An 18,978-nucleotide genomic window follows, 5' to 3' on the forward strand; every position below is an offset into this window, starting at 1 on the left:
AGAATATGGTATGCCTTTCTATTTGTTCAGGACTTCTTTTTTTTTTTTTTTTTTTTTTAATTATTTATTTATTTTTGGCTGCGTTGGGTCTTCTTTGCTGCGCGCAGGCTTTCTCTACTTGCGGTGAGCGGGGGCTACTCTTCGTTGCAGTGCACGGGCTTCTCATTGTGGTGGCTTGTCTTGTTGCGGAGCATGGGCTGTAGAGCTCAGGCTCAGTATTTGTGGCGCACGGGCTAGTTGCTCCACAGCATGTGGGATCTTCCCGGACCAGGGCTTGAACCCATGTCCCCTGCATTGGCAGGTGGACTCTTAACCACTGCGCCACCAGGGAAGCCCGTTCAGGACTTCTTTTACATCCTTCAATAAGATGTCATAGTCCTTTTTCGTGTAGATTTTTTGTATTAAGCTAATTCATAAGTATTATAGAGTTTTTGGCCTTATTGGGAAAATTTTGGGGGGGCATTTCCAATTTAAAATTCATACTGTGAGCATAGCAGAATATACTTGATTGTTGTTTATCATATATTCAGCAACCTTGTTCATTTAATAAGTCATTTTTTATTAGAATCTTAGATTTGTAGGTATGTAATCATGTAATCAGCAAAAAAAAGAATAGTTTTAACTTTTTTCTCTAATCTATGCAGTTCTTTCCTGTTCTCATATTCACAGGCACCTTGAAGATCATGTTTAATAACGGGTGGTAGAGGATATCCCTATCTTGTTTTAGGTTTTAATTTATCAGTTAAAAGTGTGTCATCTAAATAGGATAATTTTTGATGTTGGGTTTTAGTAATGTATCTTTTTTTTAAAAAAATATTTATTTATTTGCTTGTGTGGGGTCTTAGTTGCAGCACATGGGCTCCTTAGTTGCAGCATGCGTGTGGGATCTAGTTCCCTGACCAGGGATCAAACCCGGGCCCCCTGCACTGGGGGTGCAGAGTGTTATCCACTGCACCACCAGGAAAGTCCCTTTAGTGAAATATCTTTCATGTTTCTAAATTATGCCTTTCTCTGCTTAGAATTTTTATTAGGAGTGGCAACTAAATTTAAGTGAAGGCTTTTTCAGCCTTAATGATATGATCTTGGTTTTTTCTCTTTTAATTTGTTGTTATTTTATATTATCTTGATTAGATGTGCTGATATTGAGCCATTTAATAACTCCTACTTGGTTATGCTATATTATTTTTTTGAAATAGTGATTTATTATATTTGCTAATATATAGAATTTTTGCAAATATTTATGTGAGATCAATCTAGTCTTTTCTTTTTATATTAGCTCTATGAGGACATGATATTAGAAGTTACACTAATTTTATCAGGCGAATTAGGGGGCTTTTCATCATTTTGTGGCCTGAAATATTTTAAGTCAAGGTAGAGTTGTGTGTTCTGTGAAGGTGGATAGAATCAATCTATGTAACCACATGGTGCCTTTTTCAATGGTGGGTGTTTAACCATTTTTTTCAACCTCTCCAGTAGTAATAGATCTATTCAGGTTTTCCATTTCTTGTGTCAGATTTGGTAATTCATACTGTTAGCGTTTCATCTGCTTCTCTACATTTTTAAATTGTTGCCATGGAGTTCCATCTCGTGATACTCTTATGATCTTTCCAGTAACTTTATTTCTATATCCTTTCTCAGTCCTAAGCTTGTCTATTTGGATTTGTCTCTTCTTTTCAGATTTGCAAAGGATTTATTTCAGCTGCTTTTGAAGGACAGGCTTAGCGGTTAGGGTTATAGCATTAATCTATTTGTCTTCATTAATTTCAGTATTTATCTTCACAGATTTCCTTTTCCTAATATCTTTTGGTTATTTTTATTCTTTCCTTCTGCTGTTCCCTTTAAGTACTTCTTTAAAATTTATTCTTTTTATGTGGCCGACCTTGAGGGATAATGTCAGAATGGGTCAGAAAAACAATGGGTTAAAAGAAGGAATAAAAAATAAGTTAAATACAATAATTTCCATAACTCAACTTTCTTTTTGTGCTTTGGAAATTTTTTTAAATTGTAAGATGCCAGTAATGGGAATATTTTAATATAACCATTTACTGAAACTAATTGAGATATTTCTCATTTCATGTGTCACCACTGACTTAATGATATTTGGTCCCCAGTGTGTTAGAAGGAGCCTCAGGCCTCCTCTGTGACAGTGTATGTACCTTGTGCCAGCAGCTCAAACATCAGACTAGCCTCGCCCTCGGTGATGCCCTTTTCCAAAATGGTGAGCAACTCATAGTAACATTCCAAAGACAGGAAAGTGTAATATTCCCTGAATTACACCTAAGTTGCATTCCTGGAAAATTCCATGCAGAGCATACTTTGTTTCAAAATAGATGTGGGTTCTAGAGTCAGATTTTTCACCAGCATGAAAAAACACCAGGACGTTTGAAAGCCATTCAGGACACAAGACAGTTTTTCACCATGTGGGAATTTCCTGCACATTATATGGCCTCTCACAGCCCTGGTCCTCATTCATGTTCCTCATTCTTTGGTTAGCTGAAAACAACTCCCAGGGAATGGCCCTGCCCCAGTGAGACCAGAGCACATCCCATCAAGACGAGGTCCTGGTGGGGAATTAGGTCAGAGAGGCAGGCAGAGGTCAGATCAGGTGGGTGTTTGATTCCTTTTGGCTAGCATTATACCGTTTTTACAGGGGACTTAATAGGACCAGATTTACATTTTAAAGTACCTCCCTGGCTTCCGGGGGCTGTCTGTGTAGAGGACAAACACGGATGAAGGGACACTGGCTGGGAAACAATTGCAGGACGGATTCTGAGCACCGTGCAAGACGGTGGCTTGTACTGGAGTGGTGGCCGTGGGGATGGAGGGAAAACGCACGGATTCTGGGTGTTGGGAGCTGGGCTGGATATGGGGTAAGGGAAGGAGGGGAGTCAGTAATCGTGCCTTCATATTTCCACTCAGGAACCAGGTTGAATGGGGATGCTTTTGTTGAAGTGAGGAAGACTGGAGGGGGAAGGGGGTCCCCATGACTGTGCTGGGTGTGCGGTCAGTCTCTCTCCAATGTCCACGCGGGGATGTCACGTAGGGAGTTGGATATTTGAGTCCGAGCTCAGGACTGGAGATGGTGCTTGTGCCACAGGACTGGATGGTGTTCGCCGGGTAGGCCATGCACAGCTGGGGAGAAGAACGGGGCCCAGCACAGAGCCCTGTGGCACTTGAACGTTTGTGGGTTGAGTAGGGGAGAAGCCAGGAAAAGGAAAGAGAGCCAGGGAAGGAGGAGGAAAGCCCATGAGGGCAGAGGCCACAGAGGCCGAGAGAGGGCCGGGCGTGGGGGCCATGCTGTGTGCTGCCCAGCGGATGGAGGACTGCCCGTGGGTGTCCGTGCGCAGGGCCTGACAGAGCACAGCCGTGCCTGAGAGCAGTGCTGCAGAGACGCTGCGCTGAGAAGGGGCGCGGGCTAGGAGTCCCCTTCGGAACCGTAATTCCGGCTCAGTCCCAGTGGCGTAATCTGTGCTGAGTGGGGCGCTTGGCAGGGAGGGGCTGATACCGGTGATGTTCTAAGAGAAAGAGGTCCTAACGAGGCCGATTGTTTTGGATAAACCTGTCGGAATCGTCTCGCGCAAACCGGTCGTTGTCATGAAATGGTAGAGGATGAAAGACGGATGGGCATATTCTGTCTGCATAAGAAAAAAGAGTTCACTCCTCTTGGGAAAGTGAACAGTGTCTCTCTTGGCCTGTCTGTGTGGGGCGGGTCCTTTGGATACCCGCCGTCTCCCTAGCACGGTTACACTCTGGAACTTGAGAACGTTTCAGAGACTTGTTCGAGCTCAGGATGCATTGGGAGTGGGAACAGGTCCCTCCGCCTGTGAGAAGCGGAGCAGAACGCTCCCCCAGGCCAGCAGTTTCACACGCCCCCCCCCCCCCCCCGGCCAGAGGGCGAGTCAGGTCCGGGACTCCCTTCTCCCCTTCTCTGTCCTGCGTCATGTGGGACTGGTGGCCGCCTGTGCAGCCCCCGAGGATGGAGCGCCCCTCGGCCAGCAGGGGCGCAGAGAGCAGACACGTCCCTGACCGTGAAGTGAGCAAGGGGCCCTAGCAGGTCCGTGACCACTCCTCAGAGGGAGAAAGGCCCCCAGGCGACAGGGACAGTTGGCTTCCTCAGACATCCCGTCCAGGGAGGCGTCCTCAGGAGGATGAGGTGGGCTTGGGACCATGAGGACTGCGTCTGTGGTCCAGAGTGTTTGCCTTTTCTTCCCAAAGCCCACACACCTGGCCGACTTCAATCAAGTGCAGACCATTCAGTATTCAAACAGCGAAGACAAGGACAGGAAAGGGACACTGCAGCTGAAGATCGCAGGAGCGCCCGAGGTAAGGAGGGCTCACGTGCGTCATGGTGGGAAGACGAAAATAAAGCGCTGTTGTAGAAATGACGATTGTTTCTGGATGCAGGTGAAGTATTCATGGGTCATCAGAATCACAGCTTTCTCTAATGTAATAAGCGTTACGTTACAAATAATAATGATTAAATGCCCTCAAGAATAGGAAACAGGTTTAAAAATTAATGGAGCCTTATTGTGGAGGTGCTGGAAGATTATCATGAATTACCAAGAAAATCAACCTCTTAGAATTATATAAATTCTGTAAACTATGTTACAGTGTTCTTTCCCAGACTGTGCAGTATGTGACATTCTCTGGGGGGTAATAATTAGGAAAATAACCGCGGCAGCAGCTGGTACTTTCTGCCACATATGTCCCCACTGTCCGACACTTAACACAGAAGCCAAGGACAACACATGGCATCCTCAGAACCCAGCGGAAGAGGCACTTTGAGATACTTTGGTTACCCCCAGTCTGTAGACGAGGGAACCAAGCGCAGGATGGCGGCCACGGTCCTAGCAGGTGGTAGACATGGAGTTCACCCCAGACAGTCTGGACCCAGAGCCTCTTCTTAATCAGCACGTGGTGTGGAAAGTAAAGGCAGGCCTGGCACGGGAAAGGAACATTTGGCAAATACTGCATAAGGTGACCTTTCTGAAAGACGGACAGAGAATACTCACATACTGAAGAGTCTGCACAACCTGGCGGCACACTCAGGTTTACTCGTGGGCGAAGCCCGTTCTGGGGGCTCACCCGGTCCCACTCGCACACCTGGGCTCTGCTCTGCTGCAGCCCCTGCTGGGATGGCTTGTTTTCAGTGCTCCTCACGTCTTCTTGCTCCTACTGCCTTGGGATCGCAGCATTTCTAGGCTCCAGGCAGTTGGTTCTCAGAATTAAACAAATGATGCCATGAAATATTGAAACCGTATTGCAATTTGAAATTTCCTGAAAATATCTCAGTAATTTCTTGTTTGCACCATGATTTTCAGGCTGTCCTCCTTTCTGTTTGCTACCCCCAAATAATACGTAGGATAATGCAGGTGAGATAAGTTGTCCCTTTGGAAGGAGGTTATGAAGACTACATGAGTTAGGACATACTTGTGTTTGAAAGTAAAATACAGCTTTGATTATCTCCTGGATAACATTTAATGATAGGTTTTTAGGAAATTTATCATAATTGCATGTTTAATTTGAAAAGTGTGGTTTCTAAGCTCTTAGGCAGAACATGCTATGCCTGCTCAAAATAATGAAATTCCACTAATTTTCTTTAATGTCAGAAAAATTACGATGGATGGTTAATAAAAATTTACTCCACGTTTGTGTAGTTTCTAAAATAAGCTCTACTTTAGCTTACTAATTTTCTAAATTCTTTTCTTAATTAGAGCGTGCCTAAGGGACCAGACGTTCTGAAGGGAAGTGTTTTTTTCACCTCTTTTTATTCTAGAAAGGGAGTCTCGGTTTAAGTGATTTTTCTTTTTTTGCCTGGGTTTGCCTTCTGTCACACATTCTAGGAATAACATCCTTAAATATCAAACTTCCTTTTTCGCTCAGACCTTACGACAGATCTTGTTTCGCTCCCGCTCCTCTCTGCGTTCAAGTGTATCTAGAGATCTGATGTCATAGTGCAGCTGTCCCTTTGATTACTGCAAAGAACAATAACGGCTCTCTCCGGGTCTTCTCCCCTGTCCAGCCTCTGACGGTGACAGCACCGTCCCTGACCATCGCCGAGAACATGGCCGACCTGATAGACGGGTACTGCCGGCTGGTGCACGGGGCCACGCAGTCTTTCATCATCAGGCCCCAGAAAGGTGAGCTCTCCTTCTGTTCCAGCGCCCCCTCTGAATCGTTAGCCGAGCTCACCCCACAGCCTGCAGTCCTTCTAGATCGCTCTGTGAAAGTGAAGAGTGAATGAATAATTCAGCCCAGTGGATCTCTATTCTTGCTTTTCTAGGGAAGTGACCCAGCTCACAGCCTAAGAGCTGGGTTTGGACAGAGCTTAAAGGAGACATTGTGTTTAGACCCTTTTGTTTTGAGCAACATGCTTAATGTATTTTCTAGGTTACCATTAACACTTTTAAATAAACTTTCGGGATTACGTTCTGGGTCGTTTTTTTTTTTTTAAGTCTCTTGTAACTCATGATAAATAAAGTCTCTTTCCTATTTTTTCTCATAGATCTCAAAAGCTTAGAGCAGTAGTTCTAAGCATGATGTGATGAACCTTAGAAACATGACTGTGTCTCTAGCCTTTCACAAGGCAGTAAGATGGGGTGTTTCAGAGGATTTGGATTTCTGAAATAAAGCAGGAAAAAGCTGGACTTTGGAATTGTATTGACCTATGGGTTCAAGTCATGAGTGCATGCCATCTGCAAAGTACTTAACTTTCTGTGCCTCAGTTCCGTCCCACAAGACACGAAGAGTGGTCCCTGTCTTGTGTAGTCATGGGGGGACGGCCCCGTGTGTAGGTGGCTTGGGGCCGTGCTGGCATGTACAGCGTCAGAAACTTCAGTGTTGCTGTCGTTGCAACGCTGCTGCTAGTTTCAGTGTGATCTTGACACACTGGATGAGCCTTGGCTTGGAGATTCCTCGTCCATAATGGAAGAATGGTACCTACTTTATAGCATGGTAGGGTGGGTACACAGGATCCCTGCCAGCACTCCCATCTGTGGGTAGGACGATCCCTAGAGGGAGTCGGAGACGACTGAGCGGTGAGCGAATGGGGAAGCGTATGTGGAGACACACAAGGGAAGCAGATGACAAAGCCCTGAGCTCCAAGTGTAGACACAGCAGAGAGCCCTGCCTGCCCAGCGGTCAAGTTCTCTGTGCTGACAGCAGGTGGAGGGCGTTGAGGGAGGGTGTGAAGCAGAGGCATCATTGGAACCTTTGTTTAAAAGTTAGTGTCAGGGTGTTGTGCTCTGAAAACGGTATCTAAAGCCTTGAACCAAAAGGCCAGTAAGTGCATGGATTCCAGGCTGTGGCTAATCTAGCAAAAATGTTTTTCCCACTATGATCAGACCAATAAAGCCTCTTCATTTATTGTTTTCCTAAAATATAGTGTGTATTTATCATAGCTTTCTTTATGTGAAATATAGTAATGAAGTTGCTTTTAGAAATATCTAAAGGCTACTCTCAGTTAAAATTTTTGCATCCATGAGCTTTTGAGTTTTCATTTTGTGCTTTAAATGGGGGTATGTACCTTGCAAACATTATTTAAATGTTTTGGGAAAGTTGCTTCATATAAAGATAGTATTCTATGAAAAATGTTAAATGTGCCATATCGCCTATCTTCTTTTTAGTGAATAATTTTTCAATTTCATCCTGATTTACCAAAATGTTCTTCATCAATTTGTTGGTACACAAAAAAATAACATTCAGACATTAGTCATTAAATGTTTGAAGCTTTAACATCTTTCTGTGTTGGTTTTTAATTGGCTTTTTTTCCCTTCTAGGGAGAAACATTTTGATATCAAATCTCATGAAATGAGATGCATTAAATTCTTCATTCATATGAAAACAGCATAAATGAAAATGCTTCTCATAAAAACCTAGTAGGGCATTGGTTGTTACCAATTTTATGTTGTCTTTATAGAATTAATTATTGAGTCTGATAATTTATTTACTTTATTCTAAATCACAGCATATGTACTTATTACATGACTATTTTATAATAGATACCTAAAGTGAGGTTATATTGCCTAATTGAAATAATATTTTCAGTCAAATGTTTTAATGGATTATAGTCAGAAATAAGTGGACAAGAGCACATGTGCATTTTTTAATTTAGTTTTTTTTTTTAATTTCAAATAAATGTGAAACACGTTTCCACAACTCTAACGTACCATTTTCCTGGGATGTACTTTAAGTAACGATTATGTACGTACCCATCTGTCCTCTCTAGACTATAAACTGCTTAATGGTAAGGAGCACGTACACGTTTGCGAGTGTTAACGGTTATAGTGACGTGTAAGTTCTACACCTGAGGTCTGATGTGCCCAGATGCACTTTGTTAGCTCTGTGATCCACCATAATTGCTTTGAATTTAGAAAGTGCTTTTAAAGGTGGTATCATTGGGGCAGAAAACTAAGAGTCACAAGTCCGATGCCCTGAACCAGCTTCCAGCAGGGTCGCTGTGTGACCTTGGCCCTTATCGTGGGGAGTTATCTGACCTTTCCTTTACTTGCAAGAAAGCTCAGTAGCAATTTTTCAATCTTAGTAAAATTCAATCTTAGTAAAATTCTCCTCAGAGGAAAGAATTGTGCGAATCAGGGTCATAATTTCATCGTTCTCAAGGAGAGTTTCTGTACAGAGGATGATGGTAAATAATGCACGTTGTGAGGGTGGGGCTGCTCCTAAGCCTGACACAAAACCCAGAAGGCACGGAGAGCAAATCCGTAGAGTTCATCAGTGCATAAGTATGAAAGCGCTTCTACTAGTAAAAGAAATGCTTTTTAAAGCCGTGACACAGAAGGGGAAACATCTGTAATACATACAATAAAGAATTAAAATCTCTTATTTTTCAAGTGTTCTTCTAGCTCATTGAATAAGAGGGTAAAAATGGGCACCTATAGAAGAACGGACGTACACTGTCCAGTAAGCGTATGGACACAGGCAGTGTTCTGTGTCCACACTGTCCACAGATAGCATTCTGTGTCTGTTAACCTGTTGTTAGATGGGTGGAAAGACCGTGATACCCATTCTTGGTGGGGCTGTTGCGAAGTGCCCTCCACACTCCACTGTGTCGGCGTGAGTTGGGACAGTGCTTTCGGTTGCTCCTGGCACTGCCGGCCCCTCCTGGAAACAGCCCCACAGAACACTGATGCGGCGCCCCTGCCGCACTGTCTTCGGTAGCACAAAATGTGGAACGACCCCGGTGTCTGCGGGGGTGGAGCTAGTAGCTAATAAATAAGGGAGTGTGAGATGCCATGCAGCTGTTTGAAAAGACGAGCTGGCCCTGTTTCCGTGCTGAAACCTACATGCACATGTGTGTGTAAAGCCAAACCTGTGTGTGTTTATAAGCATACAAGGAGTCTGGTAGTCTGGAACGTTAAGTGTGGACGATGAATACCCCTAAGGAAGGTGGAATTGTACGTGAAGGCGGGGGGGCTTCAACTTGTCTACATTATAGACCTTTATGATTAGATTTGTTACAGTGAATCTGTATTGATTATTTAATTAAAAAACAGTAGATAAAAACTTTTATTCAAAAATTAAAAGCCTCAGTTCTAAAAATGAAAATAAAAATGTGGGTTAATACAAAGATGCATCCTGAATCCTAAGGAATTTATTCTGAGAAATAAGAGACCACATGAATACCATGAGAAAGCATGTGTTACTCATTCAACTGATAAATTTAAAGCAGTGTCAGAAATTAGCTCCTAGAACTGGGCATTTTAGTTAGTGAGAACTTAGAGATTTTTATAATGCTGCTACTCACAGTGTCTGTCGCCATTTTTCTCAATATTCTGCTACGTTCTTGTTTTCTGAAAATTGACTCTCTTACGCTCCTTCAGTTGTTAATCACCTCATTTTCAGCCTTCTTCCAACTCCTGCCCAGCTTCTTATAAAGTCTGTATTAACCAAATATTTCATAATCTGGTTCCTTTTTCTCTGCAAGGAAGTAGAAATTTCAACAGAGAGAGTAAAACAGCTAGAAATCACACGGACATGTCATTTGAAAGCCCATATGATTAATTGACAGTGTTGAGTGTGGGTAAGGTGGTGGTGGTAGCATCCATGGGGTAATAAACTAATGATAGGATTTTCCAGTTATTCTAAGTTTGGTCTTCACAGTATAACGTGGTTATTTTGCTTGAAATTTGGATGTGAAAAAGTCATAGTGAGGAAATTTGGATGAAGTTTCTGCAGTGTATTGGGTATTATGCAGTGGCTATGAGTGCCAGGTCCTCTGCTGGCTGGGGGGTGGCCTGTGGGCGGGTTAAGTCTGACCTTCTAAGTCGTCTGATAGGTGGGAAGCGCTCTGCTAATGCAGCAGAAGCACAGGAAGGCCATCCAGAGCCACGTGGGGTGTTCCAGGAAGGGCTTCTTTGAGGAGGTTGAGCTTGAATTGAGCTTTGAAAGATTGAGGGATGAAGCTTCCACCAGAAGGAAGAGAATCTTTCAAGGGATGGAATGTGTGAAGGCATCATGCTGTGTTCAGGGCCATACGGCCTGCACTCACACGGGACCACGGGACCGGGGCATAGGAGGAGGGACGGGAGACCTGGACAAGGGTAACCTGTGGCCTGGGGAGCGAGGGGAGTGGTGGGATGGGTTTACCGCCAGATTCATCCGATAAAAGAGATTAAAGCAGGGGCCTCCATGCTTCCTGGTTCACTGATGAAGGGGAGGGAGCACATCTCCCCAGCCCCTGAGCAGAGTCCGGAGCTTCCCTGTGATGCACTGGCCAGAGCCCAGCCATGACGGGGGAGTCTGCCACCGTCATGGGGGCCTCGGCACCTCCCGAAGTCGAGTCCACAGGACACTTCAGGCCACGCCTCTGAGGCTGCTGGGCCCCTTGGCTGCCCCTGTTCCTCCAGGAACACAACCTGTGGCTTTGTTTCCTTTGGATTTCTGTGTGTTCCCCGCACAAGTTTTGGTGTTGCCGCAGGACGTTCAGTCTTTGGTAAAGAATGTTGGCTTTGATTATGAGAAATTCTTCATCTTCTAGAGTCTCCTGGGAAGAATATCTTTCATCAGTTTATCCCTTACCATTTGGTTTTGATTGGCAATACCTTTTATATAGTCTGCACCTGCAGGCAGTGTATATTTGTCATAAATACTGAAAATAAAGCCATGGAAACGTAAGATAGATAGGCAATATACCAACTTCGTTTTAAAGGGTTATTGCTAAAATTCTGAAATAGGACTCATCTTCTTTCTCTGATTTCTATACATAATCTTTTCAAAAGGAATAGAAGGAATCTCATCTCTCTCTTTCTGTTTTTTCCCCAGAAGGTGAACGGGCTTTGCCATCGATACCAAAGTAAGTACTGCTTTGTGTGTCTTGTAATTCCTGTGCATTAGAAACTGGGAGGAAATCACTATGCTTTATTATCCATTTGCCTGAGTAATCAAATTTCTACGTATATGATTAGGAAACTAGAAAACAAATGTTTCCAGAAAGAAATCAGATCAATTGTAAATCATGTATTTAGGTTTAATCAAAAGTGTAAAATGAATTTTCCCTTTAAGTTCAGTAGAGAGCTCAAGAATAGTAGTGATCATATGAGGGAGGTCTGTTGTCAAACAGTCACTTTATAGTCAGTGACAATATTTATAAGAACCTGAAAATAGATACCATTCTGGCTATTTTACAAGTGAGAAAATTAAAGATATGTAGTTTATGTTAATTTTTAAATTTGTTTATGTCATGAATTTCATAGTAGATGTTTCAATCTGTACAAGTAAAAGAATGCCAAAACTTCTCTGTTCTCAGCCATTGTGCTAGGAATTGGGGACCAAACGAAAGTTACAATCTAGACATTCAGATATACAGGTAAATAAACAATTACAGCTGTGTGCTGAGCACTCAGAGATTTGAAGAGAATCCCAAGGCACCTGCAGAGAATACAGCACCTGAGAGGCCACTGCATATAGGGATGAAGAGGGTAGAACCTGGGCATCACCTCTGTTCTGTCACTCTCTCTCCTCTGTCACCGGTCTACCACCAATTCCTTCCTTTCTGCTTCCTAACTATAAGATCCATCCACTTCACACTCCCACCGTCCCTCCCCAATTTTCAGCTGTTATCACCTGTCTGGGCTCCTCCAGCAGACTCCTGTGTCGAGGTCCCCAAGACTGCCCCGTTCAGTGATTCTCTAGAAGGAACTCTCAGGACTCAGCACATAATCATACTCTCAGCTGTGATGTATGGCTGCCAGGGAATAAACAGCAAACTCGGCCAGGCAGAGAGCAACGGCATGACGCCCCGAGGACGCCAGGGGCAGGGTCCCAAGAGCCCTCTCTCCGGGACTCCGGTAGGGCGCACCTGACCCTCGGGAATGAGTTGTGATGACGTGGAGTGTCGTCTACCAGGGAAGCTAGTTGGAGACTCGGTGCCCTGGCTTTTATGGCGGCCTGGTCGTGTATGCACACTTTGCTTGGCATGTACCCAAATTCCAGACTCCCAGAAGGAAAGCGAGAGTTCAGCACGAACCATATAATTTGTACAAACAGTCTAAGGACAGTGAACCACACTTACTAGTTCGGGGTTGGTGGGAACCCTCCTAAACACCAGCCAAGGGCCCACCTCAGAGGATAGCAGTCTCAGGTCTTCTGGGTTCCCATTTTTCTGCACACCTCCTACCCACCTTTGCCTGTCCTGTTTTGCCTACCGTCCCATCCATTCCCTACAGCAGCAGAAGGGACCTTTCCTCTTGAACCCCTTGCGTGGCTGCTGCTGCTCTTAGATTCAGGCCACATCCTCCGCCAGCTGGCAGGAGGCTGCCCGACGGTCCCTGCCACCCCTCCAGCCTCCCCTCCCGCTCCTCATGCTCGCTCTGCAGTCACACTGAACTTCCCTCAGTTCCTGGAGTCCTCCGTCCTTCCTTCCCTCCAGCCTTGTCCTCAGCAGGGCCCTGCTTGAGTCTCATCCTGCATCCCTGCCTCTGGAAACCTCCCACCACCCCAGTCCCAGGAGCAGCCCTGTGTGTTTTCCTATAACTTATCTCACATTAAACAATCACCTCTCTGCTGCTCACACCCTGTGGCCTAGTTGATGGCCAGGGTCATGTGACGTGGTAGACCTGACACTGGGCAGTATCTGGCACACAGTAGGTACACAGTAGCTGGGCAGGCGAGTGGAGGGATGGGTGAGACCAGCTTTCTCTTAGCTTTTAGGCCTTGTGTTTCACAAACTCAACAATATTTAATAGATATTTATTAATGTCCCACATCAGGCAAGGAACTAATGCTCATTGTATGTTCAATTGTGGAAAGTCTTTAAGAGATGACTTTGAGGATTAAAACACACTGGAATCATAAACACAGATAAAAAAGTGAGGAAGAAGGGAGTAGGTTTGAAGTGCTAAGAAATCCTAGAAAAACTGAACAAATAAAGCAAACTTTAAAAGAGCAGAATTTCCCCAAATCATAGAGCAGCAGACCTGTTATTGCCACTGATCAGAGAAGTGCAGATATCCCTGCAGTTGTAAGTTGGTTTGAAGTAGCATCCCAACCCACAGCAAAGGAAGACCCCGGTGTCCTATCAACAGGATACAGAGGCAGATGGTGTAACCTGCTTATTATGAATGTGTGCACCTGTGACCTCCTGATAAACGTAGTTCAGAGATGGTGACAATAAGTCATGGAGCTGCAATAGAAGAGGAGCTGGTGATTTGTTAGAAAACAACTTTGGTTAAACTTTTATAATAAAGATACCATTTCACATATTCAGAGAATTCCATAAAAGGAACTCAGGGCTATGGCTTTGTGCTGTAACCCTTAATTATAGAGGTTATGCAGTTGCATATTGAATATTTCTAGTTCTCAATGGGGATATACTATTTTAAGCTCCCCTATTACCTAGTATAAATTCTATATACTAGGGAAAATTCTTACTTAGTACTTCTAGAGTAAAGGCTTATGTAGCAGGAAAAAGTTTTCTTTTATAAAAAGAGCAAAGTAACTTTGACATCTAAAGACTATAGGGTTCGGGGCTTCCCTGGTGGCACAGTGGTTAAGAATCCGCCTGCCAATGCAGGGGACATGGGTTGGAACCCTGGTCCGGGAAGATCCCACATGCCGCGGAACACCTAAGCCCGTGGGCCACAACTACTGAGCCTGCTCTAGAGCCCACGAGCCACAACTACTGAGCCCATGTGCTGCAACTACTGAAGCCCACACGCCTAGAGCCCGTGCTCCACAATAAGAGAAGCCACCACAATGAGAAGCCTGTGCACCGCAGCAAAGAGTAGCCCCTGCTCACCGCAACTAGAGAAAGCCGTGCACAGCAACGAAGAACCAAAGCAGCCAAAAATAAATAAATAAATTGACTTTAAAAGAAATGCAACAAAAATATTTTTAAAAATAAATAAAGACTATAGGGTTCCTTTTTCTCTGTTTTACGCTTTTCCAAAAATTTTAAACTGAACTATACTTGGATTTTTAAAAAATGTCACTGAAACCTTTGGCCAAAATGTTATTTTATGTGGGTGTTTATGTAAAACACTAACGTTGTCGAGCCGTTTCATGAAACAAATAACCGGCTGCGTTAAGCTTACCTTGTTTCAGTCTGTAAATAATAACAGTATATGTCAATGAGCTGCCTGCTCTTGGACGTGCTCGAAATTGAAGCAGGGCCAGTCGTGTAACAGTGTTTCACATTCGCATCTCAGTCCCAGGCATCGTTCCCTCTGTGGTATAACTTCGGCTACTCCCTTGCAGTCCAGCATCTAAATTAAAGTTAATCTAAGCCACGTACACCACATTCAGTGGTGTTATAGTTCAGCGTTCCTTCACTTCTCTGTCTTAATTTCTGGTCTTTAAAACATTAAAGCAGTCTGGTGACTTTAAGGGCCTCAGGTGGTAGAATCCAGTATTTTACAAAATCACCCCTCTAGACCATGCAGTCTCCCTGGGAAGTGGCACAGTCGTCCTGATTCTGGGCAGCTCACGGTTTGAATGAATGCTGGCGGTGTGGTCTGAAGAGCGTGGCACTCACGGCTTTGCACCTCTGTTCCAGGCTGGCCAACAGCGAGAAGCAGGGCGTTCGGACCCACGCCGTCTCCGTGTCAGGTAAGAGGCCACACAGGCGTCAGGCAGAGGCCCCGCCGCTGTGGGAGGAAGTCGCCGTGTGTTAGACGTCTGCTCATTTGTATTAGGATTACTTCTTTCTAGAACAGCTTATAAAAATTAAACATTAAAAATTAAAATTATTAATAATTTTTAAAATGTGCATAATTTTACCGTCATGAAATAGGTTTAAATATAGCTCACTGATTTTTTTTAATATGAGACATACGTGTATAATACTCACAGGATTGTATAGAATTTCAAGTTATTTTTCAGTTTTAATTCCATGTTAATTATATTTAGAGTGAAAGTTTTTACTTTTGAAACTGCCATTATAACTTATCTTTGTAATGTAGCAGAAATTAGCATAATATACTTTGTATATTTATTATTTTTTGAAGTTCAGGAAATGTGAAACATTTTTAAACAGCTTTTGTCTTTCACAATTAACATAAAATGGTGTTTGAATATTGCTTTTTTAAAAATATAGTTAAGATGTTGACATAAGCATTATCTTAACTATTTGCTGGTGTGATGAGTGTGGTGTGCTTCCCTTGATATGTTTTCAGAAATACATGTGCCTTTTTTCCCCATTTAAAAATGTGGAAAATAGAGGAAAGGTGGGGAAAAGCAAAAAGCATCTTCTATGGACCCAGGTTTGGTATCTTAAAATATTGATACATATACTATATGTGTATATTTATACATGTATGCGTATACATGTATATCCATACACACACATATAATATGTTCTTATGTATGTCACATTTCTAAAATATAGCTTCCTAAAACTCTAGTATCTGACAATCTGACTTAGAAGAAATCGAATTCCTGTTAGTTTAATTTACCTTGAGTTAATTTTTACCTAAAATTTAGTTTTGTGCTTTTGCCTTGTTGATGACTGAATTATTTTCTAGTGTTCCGGTGTACAAATAGAATTGCTTATTTTTTTTTATTGTCCACAAACTTCCCACAGCCCCCTTCTCAAGAAATATCTGTGCTCGTATCCATATGCTTAGCAAAGATGCTCCAGTGATGAACCGCGTGGGGCGGGTGTGTGTGGGCCGGAGCACTGCGGCTCTGGAAACTGATCCCTTCCTGATGGGGGGAGAGGAGTGTTAAGGGCTGGAGCTGGTACTGCTGGGCAGTGCCAGATGCCCGGCGGGCTGCAGGGTTGCCGGCACGCACTCCGCCTCCACCGGGCTCTCCGAACCCCCGCGGTGACGCGGGGCCGCTAAGCGCGCTCATCTCCAGCCTGTGGCGGGAGCAGGAGGTGCAGCGGACGGAGAGCAGGCCCTCCGGCGGAGCGAGGAAGGCCACCACGTGCCGGAGTGGCGAGGTGGTACAGGGCCCTGTCAGTCGCGGGCATCAAAGGCTGTTCCGTGGCGCGTTCCATAGAAGAGGTGAGATTGAGCCCGCTTTGAGTAATCCGTAAGCGCCCTGGTCCTCTCCTTGCCAGACTGGAGGCAGGCACGGGAGTGAGGCCGCCGCCGCCGTGGCTGCCGCACGCGTGCTTCACAGCTGCCCCGCGTGATACGGAGCTGACACGCCCGGTCGGGCTCATCGTGACCCCAGCTAGTGATGAAACACAACACGCCTCACAGAAGCTTCAGGTCTTGTTCCTTCCATTTCCTGATGTCCTCAGAGTTTTTTCACAGCTGCTGCTCACAACACCTGCCGGTTTTACCTCTCCCAGCCAACCCCTCCTTTCTGAGTCCGCCTTCCTTGTTTCTCCCTGGTTATCCCTTGACTAGAAGCTCATGCTTCAGCCCCGTCTCTGCAGTGGCTGCCTGATGGCTACCGCCTTTACTGAACTTAAATAGGCGGGTCCCTGGGCAGAAACTTTCAGGAACGACTTACAGTCCATCAGACCAAGTTCTGGCTCCTCGGCTCAGCCCCCAGCGGCCTCCCGTGGTCTGGGCACAGCCTGCCTCGCCGGCCCTCCCCTGCGTTGCTCTTCAGCCAAATAAAGCCGGGCGTCCAGCCCTCCGCCCCACCTCCTTCCCTCCGTCGTTCTGCTTGAGCTGCTCCGCCATTCGGCATGTCCTTTTCATTGTCACTTGTCAAGGTCTTTCGTTCTTTAGAGTCAGTGATGCCGTTTCACACGTGACCACCACTTTGGTGGTTCACTGAGACAGGCCAGAAAGAGCTCTCAGCGTCTTGTGGATATTCAGTGACAGGCCTGACGTCTTAGATTCCTGTTGATCCTTCATCAGCCCGCCTATGGCTTGCTCCCTTTTGTGGAAGTGGACTCACTGTGCTTTATTTGTGTCTTCCACAGAGACTAGAGAATAACATCTCACCAGCCTGGCCAGCCAGGAGCTGTGCCTTGCACGTCGCCCATAAGTTATTAAGTTGACACCAAGAAAGCCGGTACTGTTGCTAAACCCCGGGGTTCTTCCGTACCTAGCAGCCTGGAAACCCGGCACCGCGTGGGTGTAGTGCTGACACTGAGGGGAGACCAACCCCCCCACCCCGGACCCTGCAGAGCGCCGCGTCTGCTCCCCCACCGCGAGCTGATCTGTCTCCAGGCTGGTGGGGTGGTGGTGAGGCTCAGTCTGTGTGCCGGCCGTGGTGACTTGTTTCTCTGTCAGGGTCCATCTCGTTTGGCCCCAGCAAACCCTACAAGGTGGATACTACTCCAGTTTTACATTTCCCATTTTACAGTAATTCCGTCAACAGATACATCTGAGTGCCTGCCGTGTGTCAGGCACTGTTCCAGATGCTGGGGTACGATAGTGAACAAAGCCAGGCCCTTCCCTCGTGGAGCCAACGTTCTGTGGAGGAGACAGACAGACGCTGAGTTAAAATAAAGCAGGCAAATGGAGAGCGAGGGGTGGGACTGTTTAAGGTTGGGGTCAAGAGGAGTCTCTCTGAGCAGGTGACTAAACGCACACATTGCACGACAGCGAGCGCTGAAGCAGCGACTTGGCAAACCCAGCGCCAGCCGGAGTGGCAGAGAGCAGGGCAGGTGAGGTCGCACACAGCTAAGAGGTGACGGGTCTCTATTAGGTTCTCAGTGTGCTGTGCACAGCGTTAGGTATTATCTCGTTCATCCCTACGACGATCTCACGAGGTCTTTGTCGTCTCCCCATTTCACAGATAGGAGGAAAGAAATTCAGAGAGGTGAACACACTTGTTCAGTGTCACACAACTTGAAAATGATGGAGCTAGGATTGAACTCAGGTCATTATTGTCCTCTAGGCTATATTGCCTTTCAATAACAATTTAAGGGAGATTACCCCAGGTACAGATGAAGAATCACTTCAGAAGATGGAGAAAGTGGGACTTGTCTGATTCCCCTATTTACATTCATAACTGAAAAGTTCTTACCTGATCTTCAAGGCTGGCTTCAGATGCCGCCACCTCCTAGAAGCCTTCCCTGGCTACTCCAGGACTCTTCTTCCTCAGAGTTCTCTAGCCCACCATATGTCTCACTATTGTCGATAGTCTTTAAATAGATGTAATGATTTTAGAAACCTTCTTGTCCACTAGACCCTGCCCCCATCATAGGCAAAGACGTGTTTTATTTGTCGTTTATTGTCTGGGACATAGTGCTTAGTGATTGCCTTTAAATGAATCGGATGCCCCAGCAAGGTACGGAGAGGTGCTGGGACTTGGAGGAATGTGCTCCACTCACGGGAACAGGAGGAGGAAAGGCAGGGATCCCCCCAGAGCGAGCAGTGACCTTGAGAGTTGCTGGACTCTCAGACGCTTGCTGTGAGCTGGTCACTGTGAACTGTTCTGGACACACTCCTAGGTGGTTTTGGGTAAGGGGCATGGAGGCCAGCAAGCAGGGAGAATGGGGATCTAGGTGCCTTCAGACAGTTCTCAGCTCGTGATGACGGGGTACCAGGCCCTCCTTCCAATCTCATTGTAGGAGGAAATGTAGTTATCAGATCATCTCCAGTAAGGGCA

At 45.3% G+C, this 18,978-nt stretch overlaps 1 protein-coding gene across 23 annotated transcripts in view; it reads left to right on the plus strand.

Moving 5' to 3' along the window:
• Positions 1–18,978, plus strand: part of PTK2 (protein tyrosine kinase 2) — a 253,329-nt gene that overhangs the window by 146,168 nt on the left and 88,183 nt on the right. For all 23 annotated transcript variants that reach the window (XM_082364623.1, XM_082364635.1, XM_082364613.1 and 20 more), the window contains 4 exons: positions 4,216–4,323; positions 6,023–6,140; positions 11,281–11,311; positions 15,011–15,063. In XM_082364623.1, the coding sequence (XP_082220749.1) occupies positions 4,216–4,323; positions 6,023–6,140; positions 11,281–11,311; positions 15,011–15,063 (310 nt within the window). The remainder of the gene's footprint in view (positions 1–4,215; positions 4,324–6,022; positions 6,141–11,280; positions 11,312–15,010; positions 15,064–18,978) is intronic.

This window comes from Balaenoptera borealis (genome assembly GCF_965194805.1).
Source record: "Balaenoptera borealis genome assembly, chromosome: 17".
NCBI lineage: Eukaryota > Metazoa > Chordata > Mammalia > Artiodactyla > Balaenopteridae > Balaenoptera > Balaenoptera borealis.